The sequence below is a fragment of the Narcine bancroftii genome, chromosome 11 (genome assembly GCF_036971445.1).
Source record: "Narcine bancroftii isolate sNarBan1 chromosome 11, sNarBan1.hap1, whole genome shotgun sequence".
Classification (NCBI taxonomy): Eukaryota; Metazoa; Chordata; class Chondrichthyes; order Torpediniformes; family Narcinidae; genus Narcine; species Narcine bancroftii.
Window position 1 is genome coordinate 84,979,387 of NC_091479.1, and position 21,676 is coordinate 85,001,062.

The 21,676-nt window shown below is 38.6% G+C and overlaps 1 protein-coding gene across 2 annotated transcripts in view; it reads left to right on the top strand.

Moving 5' to 3' along the window:
- Positions 1–21,676, top strand: part of znf277 (zinc finger protein 277) — a 47,500-nt gene that overhangs the window by 7,825 nt on the left and 17,999 nt on the right. For both annotated transcript variants that reach the window (XM_069903817.1, XM_069903816.1), the window contains exons 3-8: positions 1,440–1,528; positions 1,703–1,785; positions 6,930–7,021; positions 8,471–8,581; positions 10,505–10,637; positions 12,732–12,799. In XM_069903817.1, the coding sequence (XP_069759918.1) occupies positions 1,440–1,528; positions 1,703–1,785; positions 6,930–7,021; positions 8,471–8,581; positions 10,505–10,637; positions 12,732–12,799 (576 nt within the window). The remainder of the gene's footprint in view (positions 1–1,439; positions 1,529–1,702; positions 1,786–6,929; positions 7,022–8,470; positions 8,582–10,504; positions 10,638–12,731; positions 12,800–21,676) is intronic.

Genomic DNA, 21,676 nt, shown 5'->3' on the forward strand with positions numbered 1-21,676 from the left:
AAGTTGTTAAGTCTTTAAATTAAAGTAAAATGCTAATTGCATTTTGGTCTGTGAATAAGATTTGTAATTTGCATTGTCCAGGTGCAACTATTTCACAGCCTCGGAAAATGCAGTCGATCTTCCGTGGAATTATTTGCAGATCTGATCAACACCTCATTATCGGTCTAGTAGTAGTTTAATTTCTTGTACCATTTCATTGATGCAATGTCTATAAGATAACTATTGATATGATTTAGGCTTCCTGAAATTGTTTTAAACAACAGCATGAGGTGCAAGTAATTTAGTGAAATTCACATCGAGCCAGTTCAGGATGACATAAATCTTCCAGTAAAGGGAACAGAAATTAAAATTGTCACTTTCTGATATTATTATGAATGCCACGAGGGTAAGTTATTAACCTGACTAGTAGTTGTTCCTTTACTGTACTTTGTAGATTGTGTACTTTTGTGGTTTTCCCATTTCCTAAATTAATTTATGTTATCATTCAGAGTTGGAACCCTCTTCTGAAATAAATGTGAGGTTAGAGGGCCCATGGAAGGGAGGGGAAAAAAATCTTTATAATCAATTTTCTTGGTTTTGAGTGTTTCTTTCAATTTTTGACCCCAAAGGTTTCTGCAAATGTAATATTCCATACATCACAGTATATATTCTTCTCTTTGTATCCACTTGCTGCAGCCTGAATCATAAAGCGAGGGTCATTACCTATTGCAATTGAAAATATTGTTTCATAATATGTAGTTGTTTCAATAACTGATTAACTGCCATTCAAGAAAGACTTCATTTTGTGTTAAATTAGTCTACAGAATTATGTGATTTACTTCAGTTCATGCTATTATGCATTCATTTCTTGTCACCTCACCACAGAGGTTGCAGAAGAGATTTTCCAGGAAGTCTGCAGACACCATGGTTGATGTAAAAAGACAATGCTGGAAAATCTCTGCAGGTCAAACAGTGTACTTTATAGAGTAAAGATACATAACCAATTTCTCAGGCTTGAATCCTTCATTGTGGCAGAGCTAGGGTTTTTCTCTTTGGAACAGCAAAGGATGAGTGGTGACATAAAGGAGTTACTTAAGGTTATGAGGGGCATAGATTGGATGAACAGCACGCTCAAATTTCCCAGGATTACAAAAGCAAATACCAGAGGATTATCTGATTAAGGTGAGTGGAGGAAAGTTTAGGGGAGATAAGATTTTTTACACTGAGTGGTGGGTGCCTGGATGCATTTTCAGCAGTGGTGATGGAGGCTTGTGCCATACATTTAAAAGACAGGCACATGGATTAATAAAAAAAATAGTTATGCGTGTGAGGTAGGGAAGGAATACATTGTGGAGTAGATTTATATTGGTAGGCACAATATCATGGGCCGAAGGGCTAGTACTGTGCTGTAATGCTTCATGTACTATGTCGGTATTGACTTGTATTTTGTTTGTTTTAAGGTACATTTTATATTGGAAGAAAAGATTTACTGAACAACCATTAGCAGATTTTTGTAGTGTAATAAGAACCAACTCCCAAGCAATGGAGGGTAAGTTGTTATTTACTACGTTCTATTCAGGAATAATTTATTCCAAATTTAAAGTAAATTATAGATGGTTATACAAGCATACAAATTTAGTGAATGAAGGCTCAAAAAGTGATTTAAAAGTCTCAAAAATTTTAAAGTGATTAGCATCCAATCATGGAAATGTTGTCTTGATAGAGAAGCAAGAAGACTACTACCTTCTGTGTGATGTTTTACCTGAAGACAGAGTACTTAGAGAGCAGCTTCAGCAAAAAAGACTTGTAAGTGATTATGATTACTTATAAATCAAAATAAAATTGATCAAAAATCAAGTTTTGTCAAAGCTCCATCAGTTTTGTTTGTTATCTTGAGACTGTGGTTGTATTGTTAGAAATGATGAGTATATTTTTTAAAAAGTGCAACCCAAAGTTCACAGTCATAGTCTTCTTGCTAGAAGCATCCCTCGAGGATTGACTATGTAACTTTCTGACCACATGATGTTTATCCAAATTTCATCTACTTAAGGGTTGGTTGAATTCCCAGTCATCACAAAGCTTCTGGTTATAGGAAAAGATCTCATTAAAATTCACTGCTTATATATCAATTTAATCTTTTAAATATGCTGCAGCTTTATATCATTTTAAATTCAAAAATAAGAATCTGTTTTTGTAAAAAGGAGAAATCCTAATATTGGAAAATAACAATTACTCAAAATTGTTTTTTGTCTGGCACAGGAATTTCCCATTATCCATTAGTTTTTGGACCTGAAATTTGTGGTCTTACTTTTAAGTGCATGGCTCAATGTGAATAGGCAATGGAAATGTAAAAGCATAATTTGCAAAAGTTTTTCATTAAAATCTTTAATTTTTTAGAATTACTGGAAATAAAATTAGTTGCTGTTTTCAAGGCTGAAAACACCTAACAGCAGAAAAAGTACCACTGAAGTGTAATAATGCTGTTATGTAGGAAACACAGCAGCTAATTTACATACACATTAATGACGATTTATTTTAGTGCAATTAATTTCAAAATAAATATTGGTGAGAATAATGACCATAATTTCATTGCTCTGAGAAACAGTGTATTGGACTAATCATCTGAGAAAGCCCCTGAAGCCTCAGTATTACACACTGCTGATGCCAAAGTTGGGGAAGGGGGCATGGGGGACATTTCCGGGCCTTGCTCCTCCAAATGAGTTTATTGTGCCCATCCACCCGCAGGCCAGTCTTTGGCGCAAAACTTTTTAAATTAATTTATATTTATTATATTAAAAGTAACTTTGCTAAATGAAATAAAATAAAAACAAAAAAGAAAAGGACATATGCTCATGACATCAGAAAGGAAGTTACATTGGTAACATCATAACAGAAATTGCATCGGGATTGCGAGCAGGGTGCACGCCAGATTTAAACCTGAATAAAGTGTAGTTCTGTCTCCAAGCGCGCTTATCTGAAATGCCAGAGGGAGGGGGAGATGTGATGGTGTGGCGGATGGAGGAGGTCCACGGCAGGTAAGGCACCCCCCCCCGCCCCCGCACCTCCACTGAGTGAGTTCTTGAACAGCTGTTTGTGCCGCCACCCCGCCTCACCCCACCTGTGGTTACCCTAATGCCTCCTGATGCTGACTGTACTTAATTGTTGGCATCAATTTTAATAGCCAAATTCTTTACATGGAGTCTTGAATATTCTGTGGCAACTTTATGGCTCAAAGTCCAGAGTAGCACAAACAGGTAACAGAGGGATAATACTGAAAAGCAGGCCTTTATGTCATAGAAACAGAATCAGGTGAACCTGCATCACAAATGTTGTTGTTTTGCTGAAGCAGTATTGTGCATTACTGGTGCAAAAACTACTATAAATTACATTTCCCATAATTTAATTCAATAATTAGTGCAAAAGAAGAGAAAAAAAGTGAGGTAGCGTTTGTACTTCATTTTCAGAAATCTGATGTAGAGGAAAAGAAGTTGTTTTTGTAACGTTTTGTCTTCAGACTCCAGTACCTCTTTCCAGTTGGTAGCAAAGAGAAGAGGGCATGGCCTGGGTGGTTAGAGTCTTTCATGATGGAGGCTGCTTTCTTGACACACTGCATCTTAAAGATGCCTATAATGGTGCTGGCCAAGTCAACTCTGAGGCCTTTTCTTGTCCTGTGCACTTTCACCTCCATACCAGACAGTGATGCAACCATCAGAATACTCTCCATGATACACCTGTAGAAATTTGCAAGAATCGTTGGTGACAGACCAAATTTCCTCAGACTCCTAACAGCTAGTTGTTGGTGAGCTTTCTTAACGATTGCATTAACATGATAGATATTTAGAGATATTGACACTCAGGAATTTGAAGTTTGACTTCTCCACTGCTGACCCCTGTTTTGTAGTCATCTGGTTTCCCCTTTCTGAAGCCTTCAATCAATTCCTTAGTTTTGATAATGTTGAGTGCAAGGTTGTTGTTGTTACACCACTCAATTTGCTGATCTGTCTCTCTCCTGTACCCTTCCTCTTTGCCATCTGTGATCCTGCCAAAAGCTGCGGTGTTATCAACAAATTTGTAGGTAGTATTTGAATTGTGCCTAATTACACAGTCAAGGGTGTAGAGAGAGTAAAGCAGTCGGCTAAGCAAGCATCTTTGCGGTGCACCTGTGTTGATCATCAGTGAGGAGGAAACGTTACCGATCTGCACTGACGTGGTCTACTGATGAGAAAGTCTAGCATCTAGTTGCAGTACTGAGGGGATCATGGTGTTGAAAGCTGAGGTGTAATCGATGAAAAGCAGCCTGATGTACATGTTGCTGTTGTCCAGGTGATCTAGGGCCAGTACACTCAGGAGATGCTGACATATCAGTTATTACAAATGTAATTATGACTACTTTTGTTATCAAGCGAACATTGCTTCTTGTCTAGTAATTCTCTTATTTCAATAGGAAAAAGGATGTTTAGCCCATCTTACTGACTTTGGGTGCAGTGCCTTCAATTCCATTCTCTTAATCCACCATCTTTCCCTCTCTCACAACAAGGTTCCAAATGAAAGAAGTAAAGGATATGGTCTGAGAAAGTCATGCTGGCCAGAATAACTCCACTTTCCTTTGATTAGCACTCCCAACTGACAAAATAGATTTTACAACTCATCAAGAAAAGCTCTTGAAATAATGCTGCACTCTCTCAGAATTGAATTGGTGCCAAGTGCATTGTGTTTTTGAATTGTGGATCATGACTCCACCACCAGCTAATTTTTAGCAGTTGCTCAACAACTGAAATGAGCATGCATTTGATGGTATTAATTAATGGCATTGACCAAGAAGATATTTTCCAAAAATTGCCGCTTAAAATACGACACAGTGCTAAAATACATGTGTGATTAATTTTCATGCACTGTTAATATTATTTGAGGGTAACAAATTCCCAAAGAAATTTTACTTTCAAATAATTAAGAGCTCAGAATCATGTCATACTGGTAACAACCCTCCTTTTTTTTTGAGGTTACAGCAATAAACCCATCAGGGATGGCCAGTTCTTCCAGGTTTTCTATAGAGCCACACATTGAGAATTTTTGTCAATTTCCCTGTATCTGCCTTTTTGCTTCACACATTTCATTACACTTTATATTTCTCAAGTGTGATAAATGTATTTTTGTTCATTCCATTAATCAATGTTAGATTCTATCTGGGCACTGCATGACAAATGCAATTATGCTAACATGTCAACTTTATCTTCCCTCAGTTCCATTATTTTTAATTAACTCTGTACTTGCAACCGTCCTACAAAAGACTTCAAGAATCAGAGAACCTAAAAACTATTGGTAATTGACATGACCAAAATGCAAACCACCTTGCTATTCATGATGACAGGGAGAATCAATTTGGAATATTTAGTGTACTGTTGTTGAACCAAAGGAGATCAATGCTATCGCATACAGTATTTATAAAATCCTTTTTCATTCACAAGATGTGGGCATTTCTGTTAAGGCCAGAGATATTTTCCTTCCCTAATTCCCCTTGAGAAGACAGTAATGAAGCAGTATTGCAACACTGTAGACCAAATGGCAAAATTTCTTGGGAGCTCAAACTTAAGAATATCTGGTATAAGATTGGCTGGCCATTTTCACAAACGGAAATGGAAAAGCTAAACCTGCCAATGTTGTATTTTTCTTTATCATTCACCAAATTCTCTCTCAGAATCATTTGTGAGATTAAAGTTCAAAAACCTTTCCCAAATATCTTTTTGATTAAATTACCCTAATTACTCCTCACCATAAATTCTGAGGCTAGATCGATTAGACATTATCATCTCATTATAACTATCAAGACTGGTGGATTTTGTTTTGTTCCATTCTTTCCTTTTTAGATATAGAATCATCTGTGCTGACTCTATCTCTATTGCCATGAGATGTCATCCAATTTTTTTTGCCCTTTAATAACATCATTTGAAAACAAGATTGGTTTTTAATCTTGGATTGAAATCCATCCATCGCTATCCTCAATCTCCTAACCATCAGTGTTGAAGCATTTCCGAGCAATCAAGTTATTAGACTTTCCTTAAATTGAATGTCAGAAAACCATATCCATTTCACTTGGCTTTGTCAAATTAACTCAACATTTCGTGAACTGCTGTAATAACTTGACTGACCATGCATGCTGTCTGGCCCACTGAGTCCCTCCACCTTTGTTCACTCAGGAGCCCAGCAATTTTAACCCATGTTTCTCTTCTGTTGCAATAACTTGTTGTATTCTAAACCTTTTTATTTGTCCATGTCTATTGTAAATCTCTGCATGTACTACATCACCATTAAAATCCTTGTCTTTTATTTAAATTACTTCCAACTCTCACATTACCTCCTTGATTGGTGTTCTTTCTGGTTCACATTCCAAGAGGTAAAACTTATCCAAACTCCTTCACGCACTTATCTGTCACTTTTATTCTCAGTTGCTATTCGGTAACCATCCCTGGTTCAGAAATTTAATTCTCTTTCACTCCTGGTTTTCTTCACTTTATCTTCATTTTCCACCAGTCCAACTTTTTCTCCCTCCTTTGTCATCCACTGCACAATCTTTGTCCTCTACTTCAATGTGATGTTACAGCCTTCTCCGATATTCTCTAACATTTGAAACTAGCATCATCCTATCACCTTGCTATTTCTCCTTCAATATTTTTGAAATTCTACAATGCTTAACTATGTCAAAAGTTGTGCCTTTTATATTTATTATTGTTTGATGCCCATTTCTTATCACTGAGGGTCATTCGATATTAAGAGCTAAGTTGCATTATTGTATGCATTAGAGTTTTCTTATCTGAGTACAGATTACCTATTGTTTTTCAAAGGTATTGTTTGCTTAGTATTTCCTGTAATGATGTACATATTACTAAATTAGTGTTCTTAATAAAAATAGTACTGGCAGGATTAGCTTTCCTGACTCATTTTGTTTTTCACAGGAAGAGGTTTTGGAACAGCAACAGCTGGAAAGAAATGACAGCAATTTTTATCACATCTGTTTGTTCTGTAATGGAGAATTTTCAGGAAACCGGTCTGTATTTTTTCTAAAGCAGTTATGTTTTTTGATCTGGAGGATGATTCAGATAACTTTTGTGATTTTTTTTTTTTGTTACATTTTTTCAGCCCAAACTGAATTCAAAGTTATTAAATGCTTGCCATATGATATCATTATATTGGTACAATGCTTTTATTATCATATCTGAGAATTCTCAGCCTCAAACCATTCGTTTATTAACCTATAGAATCCAAATATGCAAAATCCTTGTGGGTAGAGTTAACAAACCTCAAGGGTAATAGACAGTGATGCGAGTGATATGCATACCACCAAATAGCAGCCATGATATGGGGTACAAATTACAATAGGAGTTGGAGAGGTCAAGTAATGAAGGCAGTGTGACAGTGATCATGGGGTCTTCAATATTCAGGTAGATAGGAAACTCAGGATGGCCAAGAGTGGGAATAAGGGGGGACCTTTTCTGTGACTAGTGGTGTTCTGGAGGGGTTGGTATGTAAATGATTAAGATGATGGAATTGATGGCTTTGTGGCCAAGTTTGCTGATGGATATGAAGATAGGTGAAGTGGCAGGTAGTATTAAGGAAGCATGGAGTTTGCAGGGGGACATGTTGGAAGAGTGGGCAAAAATTGGCAGAAGTAGTAGACCATTTTCCAAATGGGGAAAGAATTCAGAAAGCAGAGGTTCGAATGGACTTGGGAGTCCTAATACAGGATTCCCTAAAGATGAACTTACAGATCAAGTCAGAAGTAGAGAAGGCAAATGCAATGTTAGCATTCATTTCAAGAGGACTTGAATATAAAAGCAAGGATGTATTGCTGAAGCTTTATAAGGTATTGGTCCAACCACATTTGGAGTATTGTGTGCAGCTTTGAGCCCCTTCTAGTGTTGGAGAAAAGGAGGTTTATGGGAATGATCCTAGGGATGAGAGCAGTAAGAATGAAAGGATAAATAAATGAGGAGCATTTGATGGCTCTGGTTCTGTACAGAGTTTAGAAGGATGAAGGGGATCTCAATGAAGCCTATTGAATATTGAAAGGGCTAGATAGAGCGTATGTGGAGAAGATGTTTCTAATCAGGGGAGATTCTCGGACCAGAGGACACAATCTCATAGTAAAAGGACATTTCTTTAGAACAGTGATGTGAAATTTATTCAGCCAGAGGGGATTGTGAAGCTGTTTTATCCATTACCACAGATGTCTGAAGGCCGTCATTGGGTATATTTAAAGCCGAGGTTGATTGGATCTTGATCAGTAAGGGTGTGAAAGGTTATGGGGCAAAGATAGGAAAATCAGGTTGAGAGGAAATTTGACTCATTGGTAATGTAAGCTTAGTATTCATTTTATTAATTTTTGATATTAATTGATGCTTCGTACTATCAGCTATTTTATGTCAAGTTTTGCTTACATCTTAAATGTTGAAGTGAAAACAAGAATTCAAACCTTTTGTTTTTATTATACATTCAGAGCAGTTCTCTTCAATCATATGGCCAAAGAACATGCTTTTAATGTGGGTCTTCCAGATAACATCGTGTACTGCAATGAGTTTTTGGATTTAGTGCAGAAAAAAGTGGATAGGTATGATTTCATTTTAATTTGTTTGGTAGATATGTAAATAAATCAAAGATACATTTTTACTGAAGAGTGTTAGACCTGCAGATTTATTTTTGCAAGAGGACATAAAATCACATTGCTACCACAAACAACTGATGTTGTCTACCTGCTCACGTGGTATTTCAAACCAAATGTTGGTAGCGGAAAAGATTCAAGCAAGCAGCGCAAAGCTTACAACATGCCTTTCTGTAAATCATTTCTAGAATTTTTGAGTGAAAGCAGACCTTCATAATCCTCATCTCTGTAATTGCGATTCAGAAATAGAATCAAGCAGAAACCTTTCACTAACAAAGAAATTGAAATTATTATGCAGATGTACAAAAAGTATTTTTGTTTTGTTAAGGAGCTTGCTATTTCTTGAAGCAACTATGTTTATTTGCTGTCTCACACCTGATTAGTTTTACTATGTCATCTATGCACAAAAGATGAATTTATAACATTGAGGCTCTGTTAAGGGACTCTGGGCTTTGTTAAATTCATTCCACATCTAATTAGCAAATCAGGACAAATGTGCTGACAAATCAGGACTGATACTCCTAAACTAACACTGCCCAAATAACTGTTTTTTGCACAGATTCATCATTGATGCGACTTGCAAGCGGTTGAAATTAATGTCTGTATCTGCCTATGGTGGGCATCTTGTATTACAACAACTAATTGAAAGTATTTTATTTCACCCATTTTAGAGCTTATTCCAAAATTGGGAGTTCAGTCCACAGCTAATGAAAGTACGTTCACAACATCAGTTGCCAAATCTGGAAAATTTCCACAAATAAATCTTATTTTGACTCTGAATCCTTGTCCATCCCAAATTTGTCAGGCTACTTGATAACTGAACTGGAGTTTTTTTAGAAAGGATTCATGTTTCATTGCCATGTTTGCAGGGCTGAAAGAAAACAAAGGAAAACCACCAAAAATTCAGAAAAACATACAGTCATCACTTATTCATGATTTGTTCAGGCACATGGCTACCCTAAAATGAAAACAAAATACTTTTTTTTTTAAATTTTTTATTTTTCACACCATAAATCACAATAGCCATGCTATACACTTTTTCTTTTCCACACATTTACAGTGCCTTTTTCTCCCTCCCTCCTCCCAAGCCACCCCCCCCCTCATCAAATGAAAACAAAATACTTGATGAAGTTGTGCACAAGGAGGTCAATTGACCCATGCTGTTTCTGCCAGATATTTGAAATGTTTCTTATTATCAACTACCTGCAAATTTTTTATGTTGGATGGACAAGTACAAATCCATTTTCATTTTATTCTTCAGTCTTCAACATCCTTTGTCACACAAAGCTTACCAGGTATGATGGTAACAGGTGGCTGAAAGGTCGGGGGATAACCCTTGCACACCCCAACTGCCATTTTGACCAAGTCTCCAGCTTCCATGCTATTTTCAGAACTCCATTTCCATTCTCCAAACTACATCCTATTGTATCTATTCCATTGGTAAAAAGTTTAATCGTAAGTGGTTTGGTAATGTCTTTTTCCTTAACACTCCTCAGTAGTTGACAGGGTTCTCATTTGATGTGCACTTTTTCTTCTTTTCTGCCTTCATTTATTTTGCGATGAATTTGTGCACTGATTTGAATTTCTTCGCTATCATTCCCATGTAAAAAATTCAAATTACGGGTTTGTATTAATACTGAATTAACGTTACCAGTTATTAAAAATTAAAGTCTAATATTCATTTTGTTTGATTAAGTTTGACCCCAATTCAGTCATACAATCACAAAATAATTACTTCTAATGTGTGATAAGAGCATACATTTCAGATTTTTCAGATGACATCATGTTTAGGTACAGCTATTTGTGTACTCCATGTTTAGGAAAAAAAGTTTTCAACATTATGCATACTCTTGACAAAAAATTTTTTTGAAGTTTACAGTGTTTATATTGTGAAAAAACATTCCGTGACAAAAATACACTCAGAGATCATATGAGGAAAAAACAACACCGTAGAATCAATGCCAAAAATCAGGAGTACGACAGATTTTACACTATCAATTATCTGGTAAGATTTGTATGTCGCTTTGGAGCCATTGTTTAAAAATTAAGAAAGGAAACTATTCAGTAGCTCAGGCAGCATCCATGTTGCAAAAACGAAGCAGTGTGGCAAAATGTCTGCGAGGATGGAGGCCAATGTGAGAGAAATAGCCATTACTTCATGCTAGAAAGCAATTGTAGACAAAAGGAAAAAGAATAACATTGAAACTGAAATACCAAATACCTGTGGAGAAAAAAAATAAGATGGCTAGTAACAATGCTGAATTAAATCCAGAAAAGGTTGATGTGCTGCACTTCGAGCTTGTGTTGGACATTGTTGAAACAGTGTGGGAAGTCAAAGACAGATAGAATGGAATGGAGAGTTGTAATGACAGGTGCCTGAAAGGTCAGAGATAACCTTTGCACACCCCAACAGCCATTTTGACTAAGTCTCCAGCTTCCCTGCTTTTTTCAGAATTCCATTTCCATTCTCCAAGCGACATCCTATTATATTCCATTGGTAAAAGTTTCCTTGAAAGTGCCTTGGTGATGTCTTATTCCTTAACACTCTCAGTAGTTGACAGGGTTCTCAGCTGTATCATCTTTGTTTCTCACATGGCCACTCATACACTGTCCAAGCAAGAACAAAGGGTTTCCTTTGTCCTTGCCTCCCATCTCACCAGCCTCCACATTTGACAGATAATCCTGTTCTTTCTGTGGTTTCTGATTCGTTCTTTCATTTCTACCAAACACTCCCCTTCTTTGACATTTTGATCATACTTTGATGAAGGGCTCAAGCCCAAAACATTGGTTATGTATCTTAATCTTTGCCGTATACACTTTTTGACCTGCTGAGTTTTTCCACTATTGTGTTTTTACTGCCATTCTCACGGTGCATTCCGACATAGCACCTGCATTCTTAGATCTTTCATGCTTGCACATATACCAATATGGCATTCAATGGTCACAATGTGATGCAAATACCTTGGAGAAATCCAGCTCTGGTTCGGAAACAATTTTGCAAAACATCTCCATAACTGTACATAAGCGTAACCCTGAGATTGCATTTGCTTGTCATGTTAATTCTCTGTCCCTCCCTCATTTGACCTCCTCCATTATTCCAAAATAAACTCAAAAGGCTCAGGTGGCCAGAATACCCTAATGTTAAGCCGTATATTCCACCCCTATTCTGAAAGAGCAGGAGGTGCCTGCAAGGTGCACTTTCTAACTCTCCTCAAAGAGGGATAATCGCCAGAGCACTGAATTCCCCCTAGGCACCTGAATTCAGCCACCTGAAAGCATCTGCTAAGGGGTGGGCTGATGACAATCAGCTGGTGACCCATCTCCCTGCGCCTGACAGCCCCTCTCCCCGCTGCCCCTGCCCCCCCCCCGGCTCAGGACTTCAGGGCTGAGGCGGCAGGCGCGAGACATCAGGGCTGGGGCGGCAGGCACGGGATGTCGGGGCTACCAGCGGGGGGGACGTCAGGGAAGGGGGCGGCCAGCGCGGGACGCCCCTGCCCCGAAGTCTCGTGCTGGCAGCACCTGCTCCGACGTCCCGCACCGGCTGCTCCTGCCCCGAAGTCCAGAAGGGACAGGAGCAGGAGAGCGCTCCGAGGCGCCTCTCCTGCAGCTGTCCCTTTCAGGTGGACAGCACAGCGCTTTCAGGGCTGCCACCTGAGCAACCATTCCACAGATCTGCATCCGCTTCTGCAGGCGCATTCCTGGCGGAGAATGCACCTGAAAGTGGCCTTTTCTAATGTTACGACACATTGAAGCCCATGGGATTTAATATTGAATTCAGTAATGTCAGGTAATCACTTTTTTCTTTGTCCCTACAGATGTTTCAGGTTATTTCAATTGCATTTCCATTTCTTTCTTCAACTGCTGGAATATAAAGTAATTGTTACATTTATAATTTCATTTGTACCCATTTACAAACATTCTTCTCTCTTCTGGCAGCTTAAAACTTGCTTGTTTTCCCACTTTTTGAATACTGATGAAGCATGATTGTACTTGAACATTGATTCTTTTTCTTTTTGATGCTGCTTGATTTGTGGTTGCAGCATCTTTTTTTTGTTGCTGATTTCCTATTACTGAGTAAACTATTGTTGAATTGTTTTAGGAATTTGGGAAGAACTGGGAAGAAGTTCAGTCTGAAGATGACAGTGAAATCATAGAAGAGCCAGATGAGTAAGTAATGTTGTTATTTCAAATTACTTCTGTCACCATTCCATGCAAAAATATGATGGGTAAATTGTCAGATTTTTTTACAGTTTATTTGCAAGGCACCTATGCAGTCTTTTAATTCATCATCCATAGTCTGAAAAATTACCAGCTTCTATATGCTCTTTCAAACCTCATTCTGGTTCCCTTATTTTTAGAGTGCCTTATGAATTTGGTCTCATGTTACTAATTCGTGTTCATATCCATTCTTAATGCGATTTAATTGGGACTTTGAATTCATATCTCTTTGTCATTGGCCAATTGACGATGTGAGTTTCATTGTGAGGTGGTGGGATGGGGTCTCAAATCCTGACCTGTCTTGGCAGAGCTATATGGAGCTACTTGAGCATTGGTTCTGATGCTTAGATTAATGGTAAATTCATTAATTTTCCTGAAAGGAAATAATTTTATCTTCCATTAGGGTCTCTGGATAAAATATAAGTATAAAAGCCCATGGCAATATTGTGGTGATTCATAACTAGGTCAATAGTGCTTTCCACACCTGGCTAGTTTACACAAAATAATCAGTTTCCTAATCTGTGATGTTGAAACTGTCAGTACCACACGTGGCTGATGGGCATTTTTACTGGCAAATATCTTTTATGGTTTTGCCACCATTATTTCAGAAGAATGTGTGGGATTTGGAGAAGGTGCAGAAGAGGTTGACTAGGATATTGCCTAGATTACTTGTATGGAGAGGTTGGACAGACTTAAATTGTTTTCTGTGGAGCATTGGAGGCTGAAGAGAAACCTGATAGAATTGTATAAAGTTAGGAGAGGTATAGATAGGGACAGTTTCCCAGCGTGGAAAAATTAAATCTGAGATGACATTGGTTTAAATGAAAGGAAGTAAGTTCAAATAACATGTTGTGAGGCAGGATTTGCCTGGAACATTCTGCTGAGTGGGGGTGTAGGGGGTGGTATTACAATAGATACAATAGTGATGTTGAACAGACCTTGAGACAGACACATGAACATGTGGGCAGATGGGTTGAATTTGGTTTGCATTGTGGACACCACAGACATCGTGGGCTGAAGAGCCTGCTTCTGTGCTGTACTGTTCTATGAACTTCCTCTTTTAAAAATATTTTATTAATTTAAAAGAGAGAAATGTTACATGTATATATTGTTTATCTATTAACTAATTATATAGGTTTTATATAATGTAATACAGAATATGAGTCCACATATAAATTATACCTGGTCTTATATAATTCTCAAAAAACGTGAAAATTCCTGATGAGAATTTCACCTCATATTGTAATATTGAAAAAAAAAAATAAAAATATTGTAATATTGAGATAAACATTGTGATTATCTAAATAGACCAATCTCTTCTAGTTGTAGAAAAAACAAAAATAAGAGTGGAAAAAAAAGGAAGAAAAAGGCCCCAATACTAATCTAATCCCTCCCACTAAACACAGTCATCAGCAAATAAATTATAAAGAATCGAGTATTGGCTATCAGACATCGGATAGAAAACCCCAGAGCACCCTGCCTACATAATCAAATTATGATAATAGTTCATGAATAGGCCCAAAATCTTGTCAAATTCAACCTGGATCTCTTCAACATTATCTCTAGTTTTCTCCAAACTCAACCAAGACATAACATCCTGTAACGATTACATATGAGTTGATGCTAAGCTGTCTTTCCATCTTATCCAAATTGCTCGTCTGGCCATCAATGAAGTAAAAGCTACTATTCTTCTTTGAGTTTAATTCAAGGAAATCCTTTCTTCTCAAGAATAACCAAACAAAGCAGTAAAAGGACACAGTTCTAATTTAATCCTAAGAATCTGTGATAGAGTTTTAAAGAATTGTTCCCTATATTCTTGTAGTTCTGAACACTCCCAAAACATGAATCATAGAGGCCTCAAAAATTTTACAGCATTAGGATAAAAATGATAAAATCTATCTTTGTATTCTATGTACAACTTTAAATTGTATTAAACAATGTCGTGCTCAGAATGAAGTATTATTAATCATATCAAGCGTGTAATCCCAATTTTCATCTGAAATTGATGTATTCAAATCTCGTTCCCATTTATTCTTGATTCCCATCCCTGTGCATATTCTTAGCTCCATCAAATTGCTATAAATAATTGCTATCAAGAATTTCCTCTTAACAGATCCTGGTTCAGCAAATTCAAGTTGCCTTTGAATATCTTTGCACAATTAATGACAGGGAAAAATAGATAATCTGATTGGCACTGTTGCTTGTAAGAAGTTTAGATTGAATTAATTTGAATAAAATTCATGTATTGGACTCTCCTTCCTGTAAACTTATGAAGATGTTGCTTGAAGACAAGCTTCTCTTCTTATTGTGTTCTATTTTTGACAAGGATAAGGCCTATTTGCATTCTAACCACAATGGCAATGTGAGAATTGTCCTGGAGAAGGCCAAAGAGTGAACTCTTTTACATCAACTTCAAAAGACACTGGTCTAGCAAAATGCAACATTTTCTCTATAACCCGCTGCACAAAATTAGGCTTATCAATCTCCGGGCAAACACAGTTTTTTTTAATCCCCACAAATATACTTTAATTACAATAAATTGTTGACAATACAGAACACTATTTAAGACTTTTTACATTAATTGTGTCAATCATATTGATGCATTCTTATCATTGCCCATTTTGCATTCTTCTCTTAATACTCCATTTCCACCACTGTGGCACCTTGTCATTTCTTTCCCCTCTGTTGGTTGAGGGGCTTCCCCTCAGTGTCAGCCCCTCAGTGCCCAATTAATGGGAGGAATCTCAACTGCATTCCTTCTCCACAGGGCCTTCACGTTGGCTACACCAACCCTCAGTGTATCCCTCATCATGTACTCCTGTGCATCCTGGAATGTGCCAGTCAGCAGCATTCTGGGACCAACATCTGAATATGCTGAAAGACCAACAGGTTTCAGACAGACCAAAGAATGTCTTCCACCGAGTTGATTGTCTTCTAGAGTGTGTCCCCAGGAACAGTCCATACATCAGAGAGTCCTTTGGTGAAGAGTCAGGTTGAGAACTGCCTGGCAGAATGTTTAACTTCTATTTACATAATCTGGAGCATTCATTAACTTGACCATGTCAAGGTTGTGATCACTAGAGTTAACAGATGGTGATTTAGCAACGTTGATCCTATTGCAAACCAAAGGGGGGTGTTTTGTTTCAATTTTTTTTCTGTTACATGAATGTTACTTCTGTTTTTTTTGGATCCAAGCTTTGATGTAATCAAATCCTGTTGAAGGATTGAATAGTACTTGATTATCAAATATTCAAGATTTAATTTATTATCATAATAATGAAACAACATCATATTACATGAAATTTATTTTTGCCTGCTGCAAGGCAGACAAATTCACCACCGGCAGAAATTGCCCAAGTACCTCTTACATTTCTTATATTAAGAGAAGGAGAGAAAAGAGAGTTCCCACCTCCCCCCCCCCCCCCCCCCCCCCCAGAGTCACTGAGTGTCTGTAGATCCTCTACACAGAGATCAGTCCAAACCATTGGCAACCCCGAGCTCCAGATCCAAAACTCCGACACAGTCAGGATCTCTTTGGCGCCCTCAGCACCCCCTCACATCCTGGTTCCAATGTTTGGCACCCCTCCAGCTCATTTGAGCCAGTCTCCAGCAGTCTCTAGCACCCCACAGCTTCCGTGAGTTCCTCGCCTCAAGTCACCAGCAGCCTGCTACATGCACTGGTTGCTCAGTCTCTGAACCCTGCACTGTTCCACCACTGTAGTCACCGTCCGGTAGGTTGTTTCCTCCGCTTCTCATTCTCAAATTGGTGGGGGGGGGTGGGGTGGTGGTGATCTTCCTGTCCTCTGGTGCCCTGCTCTGCTTCTCCAGAGTCTGCAACTCCTCGTGGCTGCCGCCAATTAATAGGCTTTGCCATCTTGGGCGCAGACCCCGCGGTCGTGGAATCTCAAATAAAACCAACATTGGCTCCCTCAATGAGCCATTCAAAGTCCGTGTGGAGCTGACGGCAATCAACAGGGCGGCTGGACTATATGAAAGCGCTGCATATCCACGCCCACGTCTGCACCAGTGGCAGCGCCACCATTTTTTAAAATATATTGCCCAGGGAACTGATCATAGCAGAATTATCAGGGAATAACCCATCAAAAGCTTAATATCCTGAATATGCATGAGATAATTTGCATGTCACTAATATCCAGCTAAAAAATATTTGGCTGACAATTTTACTCCAAGTTATTTCTGTCGGTGAAGTGGCAGATTTCAAAATAACAGAAGAGTCCTGTTAATACCAGAGACTAAAGCCTAACCCACAACAATTGTTCACTCACCTTTTCAACTGTTGTCAAGACAGCAATGGAAATACAGGATATTTTATGAAACAGATGAACTTCTTGCAATATTTGACAACGTTATCTTGGCGTTACTGAGATGATTAGCTTCACCCCCCCACCCCCACAAAGTCTTAGCAATGTCATTATTCAGCAGAAGCCAATGCAATGTAATAAAATCTGGCCAGCACCAACTGGGGATGAAGTCATGAAACTCAAAAATAATGATGTCATTTCATGGATATAGTGCCTCTCTCTGCAGCTGAAATGTTGCATACAGTTATGGCCAGCGCTTAAATGGATGACTTAAGTTTGAATTAAATTACCATTTCACCTTCGGCTACAGGGGCTTATCGATATTGTTCCACTACAAATAGGGAAAAGATGGTAGGATAAGGGAATCATAGCTGACAAAAGAGGTGCGACAGCTAACGAAAAGAAAGAAAGAAGCATTCAAGTTTATTATCATCTGGTTGAACAAGTCCAACACTAAGAAGCAGTGTTCTCTGGTCCCCAGTGCAAACCATACAAACACACAACCAGACATAGCACGTGTATTTTTTATTACACAGGCAATGATATTGCCGTAAGGAAGATATGGCATTAAGCCAGGTTTGGTCATTTTCACAGAACCAAACAAAGCTGGCATAATGCTGGGTCAGTGCGTCTTTTTACACAGCAAGCTGGCATTCCGGGAGCAAAAAAGATGGGACATATAACTCAACAGTGTTGATGTCTAGTGTTATGTATAACACTGTATTTCCCCAAAGAAAGACTCAAAAATATTCCCCCAGTCCTGTATGCAAAGTTGAAATTAGGGTGATAATGGTGAGGAATGCCTACAGTGACCATTGTCACTGTGTGGCTCGCTAGCATCTCTGCTATCTATCGCTGGGGGCCGGTGGTGGGCTGTTGAGGTGGGGGCGGGGGGGAAGAAGAGCGGAGGGCTTCGCATTATTCAAACTTGAGGATAAACTCACAGACCAGCTTGCTCACACCACAAGGTGACTAGAGGCACCTGGGGACAGCTGAGAGCGGGGTGGTGGGATCAGTGTGGGGGCTAATCTTTTATCACAATCCCACTCCCTAACACTAATCTCCTATCCCTTAATATCTGAAGATCCGTTAGTGACTGTCTTGAATACTTCCAGTAACTGAGCATTCACACCCTCCTTCTGTAGTGTTCCAGATTCAGTACCCTCTCATACATACTTTTTTATCTTATTCACATCTGCCCTGTCAAAACCATGAATTATGTACTTATAAATTAAATAATTTCTCATTCTCCAACCAGCAACACATCAGTGCTTCACCTACCTAATAAAATGGTGAGTCTAGTTGAGGATGTATCAATATTTCACCTCCAGCTCTTTTCATCTTCAGCCATCTCATCCACAACTCATTGAAGACTTCTGCATTTATGGGAGCATGCAGAGACATCTGAGATGGGCTCAACCCCAAATTCCTACCGGTCACGAATTCCCTAGTGAACTACTTGCCATCAGCCAGATCAACTCTGGACATGTGTGAAGTGATGCATTTTGGAACGTTGAACTTGAAGATGGAGTACATGGTTAATGACCGGATTCTTAACAGTGTAGCAGATGGGCCTTGGTGTCCAATCCCTAAATTTCTCAAGGTTGCCACACAAATTGATTCGGTAGTTAAGAAGGCTTATGGTATGCTGGCCTTTATTAGTTGGGGGATTGAGTTGAAGAACTGTGAGGTAATGCTACAGCTCTATAAAACTTTAGTTATCTATATTTGGAATATTGTTTTCCAGGAAGGATGTGGAAACTTTGTAGAAAGTGGAGAGGAAATTTACCAGGATTGGAGAATGTGTATTGTGAAACAAGGCTAAAAGAGCCAAGGCTTTTCCCCTTGGAGTGAAGAAGAATGAGAAGGGGTTTGATGGAGATGTACAAAATTATGAGGCATGAATAGGATGGACAGCAACGCCTTTTTTTTCCAGGATCTACCAAAAGACATCTGTTTAAGATGAGGGAAGAAAGTTTATATGAGATGTCATGGGTATGTTTTTTTTATGCAGTAGGCCTTCTCACACTGCTGAATCTAGGCGACTCTCCACAGACCCTTGTAAAGTTCCCAGGAAGGCTGTACCTCCCAGGCTTTACACACCTCATCCTTACCTACAAAATCAGCAACCTGGCATTTTAAGGGGTGGGGGGGGGGGGTGTCCTGTTCCCAGCGATAGTGATATGTTACTCAATAGTGATGGTGATATGTGCCACAGGGAATCCCCTCACTCCTCTAAGTCTACTGCAATACCTCTGCTGTCGGTTTAAATATAGCGTTTCATAGTTTATTTCATGAAAAACACCCTGTGATGTTTCATGGAAAGTGCTGATTTATGTCCATATTCGCGAAAATATATCTCCAATGGACAATGCTTATCTTGGATCCTTATTGAGCTGATTATAAGCATCTGTGCGGAGGGTCCTCAAACCATCTTGAATTTGAAGCATTGCCGTAACATTTGGAGACGTTTATAGTTTTAAGGTTCATCTTGTTGCTTGTGTTTCCAATGAGTCGAATTCATGTGAGGAAAAGCTTCTGACATTCTTCTGTTAATACATTGGTTGCCATTTAGTGAGCTCCCCTCGAAATTTGTGCTGGACAATTGTGAGCCCACTCTCCAAAGTGCAACAGTTGCTCTCTCGTTTTTTTCAAACCCATTACAAACTAATAGTCATGAGTTACAAGCTCGAAATCCAATCCACAGGTCACCATGTCAGGTGGTTCCAGTGGCCTGAGTTGAAACTATATTCAAATGCACATACATAAAATCTGCTCTTGAAATACACACATATAAATAAATGATTTTAATGTGCTGTCATAGTCAATATTTTTCCCCTAAAATTGGTCTGTTTTCAAGTACAGGATAATCTGGTTTTAAAGAAATGCGATCACCCTAGAAAAAGAGATAATCAATAAATTTAAAGTTTGTTTCTTTAAGAATAAGGAAGGTTGAAATATTTCTGTCATTTGGGTGCGATTTTTCTCATTTGTCCAAGACCACAGAGGCTTAACAGTCAGGAGTTTCATGTGAAGCATGTACACAGGCATTGACATCTTGAAGCTTACCTGGTAAACCATTTGAGTTTTCACGTTGCCAGAAGGGGATTGGCAGCTGAACTTGGCCAGGCTCTGAGACTACCCCCGACCTAGGTCTTGGAGCCCAGTCAATTTTGACTGGCCTTGCCCAGTCCAACCTTTTCACACTGCATGATTCCCAGGTAGGTAATCAAAAAAAAAATTGCCCAGTTAACCCGTTTGTACACAGTGGTGTGAAAAGGCCTACAGTGAGTTGTGAGTCCCTGGAATGCATTGGCAGGGGTGGTGGTGAAGGCTGGTACTGTGACCGTAAGGGTTAAACTGTATTCCACTATGTCACCTTTCGTTACTGTGTGAGGTTGGAGATTGAACTGCGTAAAATATATCATCTTTCATTGCTATGTTTTGATACCTCCAGAAGGAATTTACCTAGTTAATTGACTTGGATGGATGTGGTTTCCAAGGTAGAGATGATGACTTGATGTACTGGTAAAGATAATGCACAAAACCAGCAATACACTTGTTTGATACTGTGTGTAAAGATATGTCTTGTTACCTTTGACACACTTGGGGCTGGAGTCCCAAGCCATTTGGTTTCCTAAGCTCAACTGTGTTATCTGAAGCAGAAGAACAAATAAAGCAAACATTTCGATATTTTTGAGTGTGATTATTACAGCAGCATAAAATGAAAACAAACAAAATTACTATTTAACAGTACAATAGCAACAATTAAAAGATGATTAAGCAGATAGATACAAGAAAAATAGACGATAATGCATATGATGTAGGACAAGTTTAGATTGTTGAGGAGGTTTAAATAGGTTAGCACAGCATCATGGGCTGAAGGGTCTGTATTGTGCTGTATTGTTCTTTCCTTTTCAACAGTGTACCACAGAAGCTTACCGAACCTCATTAGAAGGAATGAGTTGACTGTCAGAGATAATATTTACGTTGTTACATCCATAAAATATTAACTGGTACTGTAAGGCTATGCAAAACTAAAGCATTGCTTTCTTGCATTTAATTCTAACCTATTTGATGTGAAAGTGGATGGCGCAGTTTGCGTAGCAGTTAGTGCAATGCTATTACAGCACCAACAACCCAGGTTTGAATCTTGCGCTTTCTGCAAGGAGTCTGTACATTCTCAAAATGACCTGCACTGATTTTCTCCGGGTGCTCCAGTTTCCTTCCACCCTCTTTAAAACAAAAAGTGCATGGTTGGTAGGTTGATTGGGTGTAATTTGGCTACGAGGGTTTCGTGGGCCAGAAAGGCCTTGTACTGTGCTGTCATTTTTTTTTTTTCGAGCGTCAATTCCATCTTCAGAATCCATGCATCAGCTTTGAGATATCAGTGGTTCTTTCTGTATCACCATAAATAAAATACATTTATTTGTCATTCGCAGATTAAGGTAAAGGTTCCATTATTGTCACATAATACTACATTTAGAATGTAACGTACATGAAA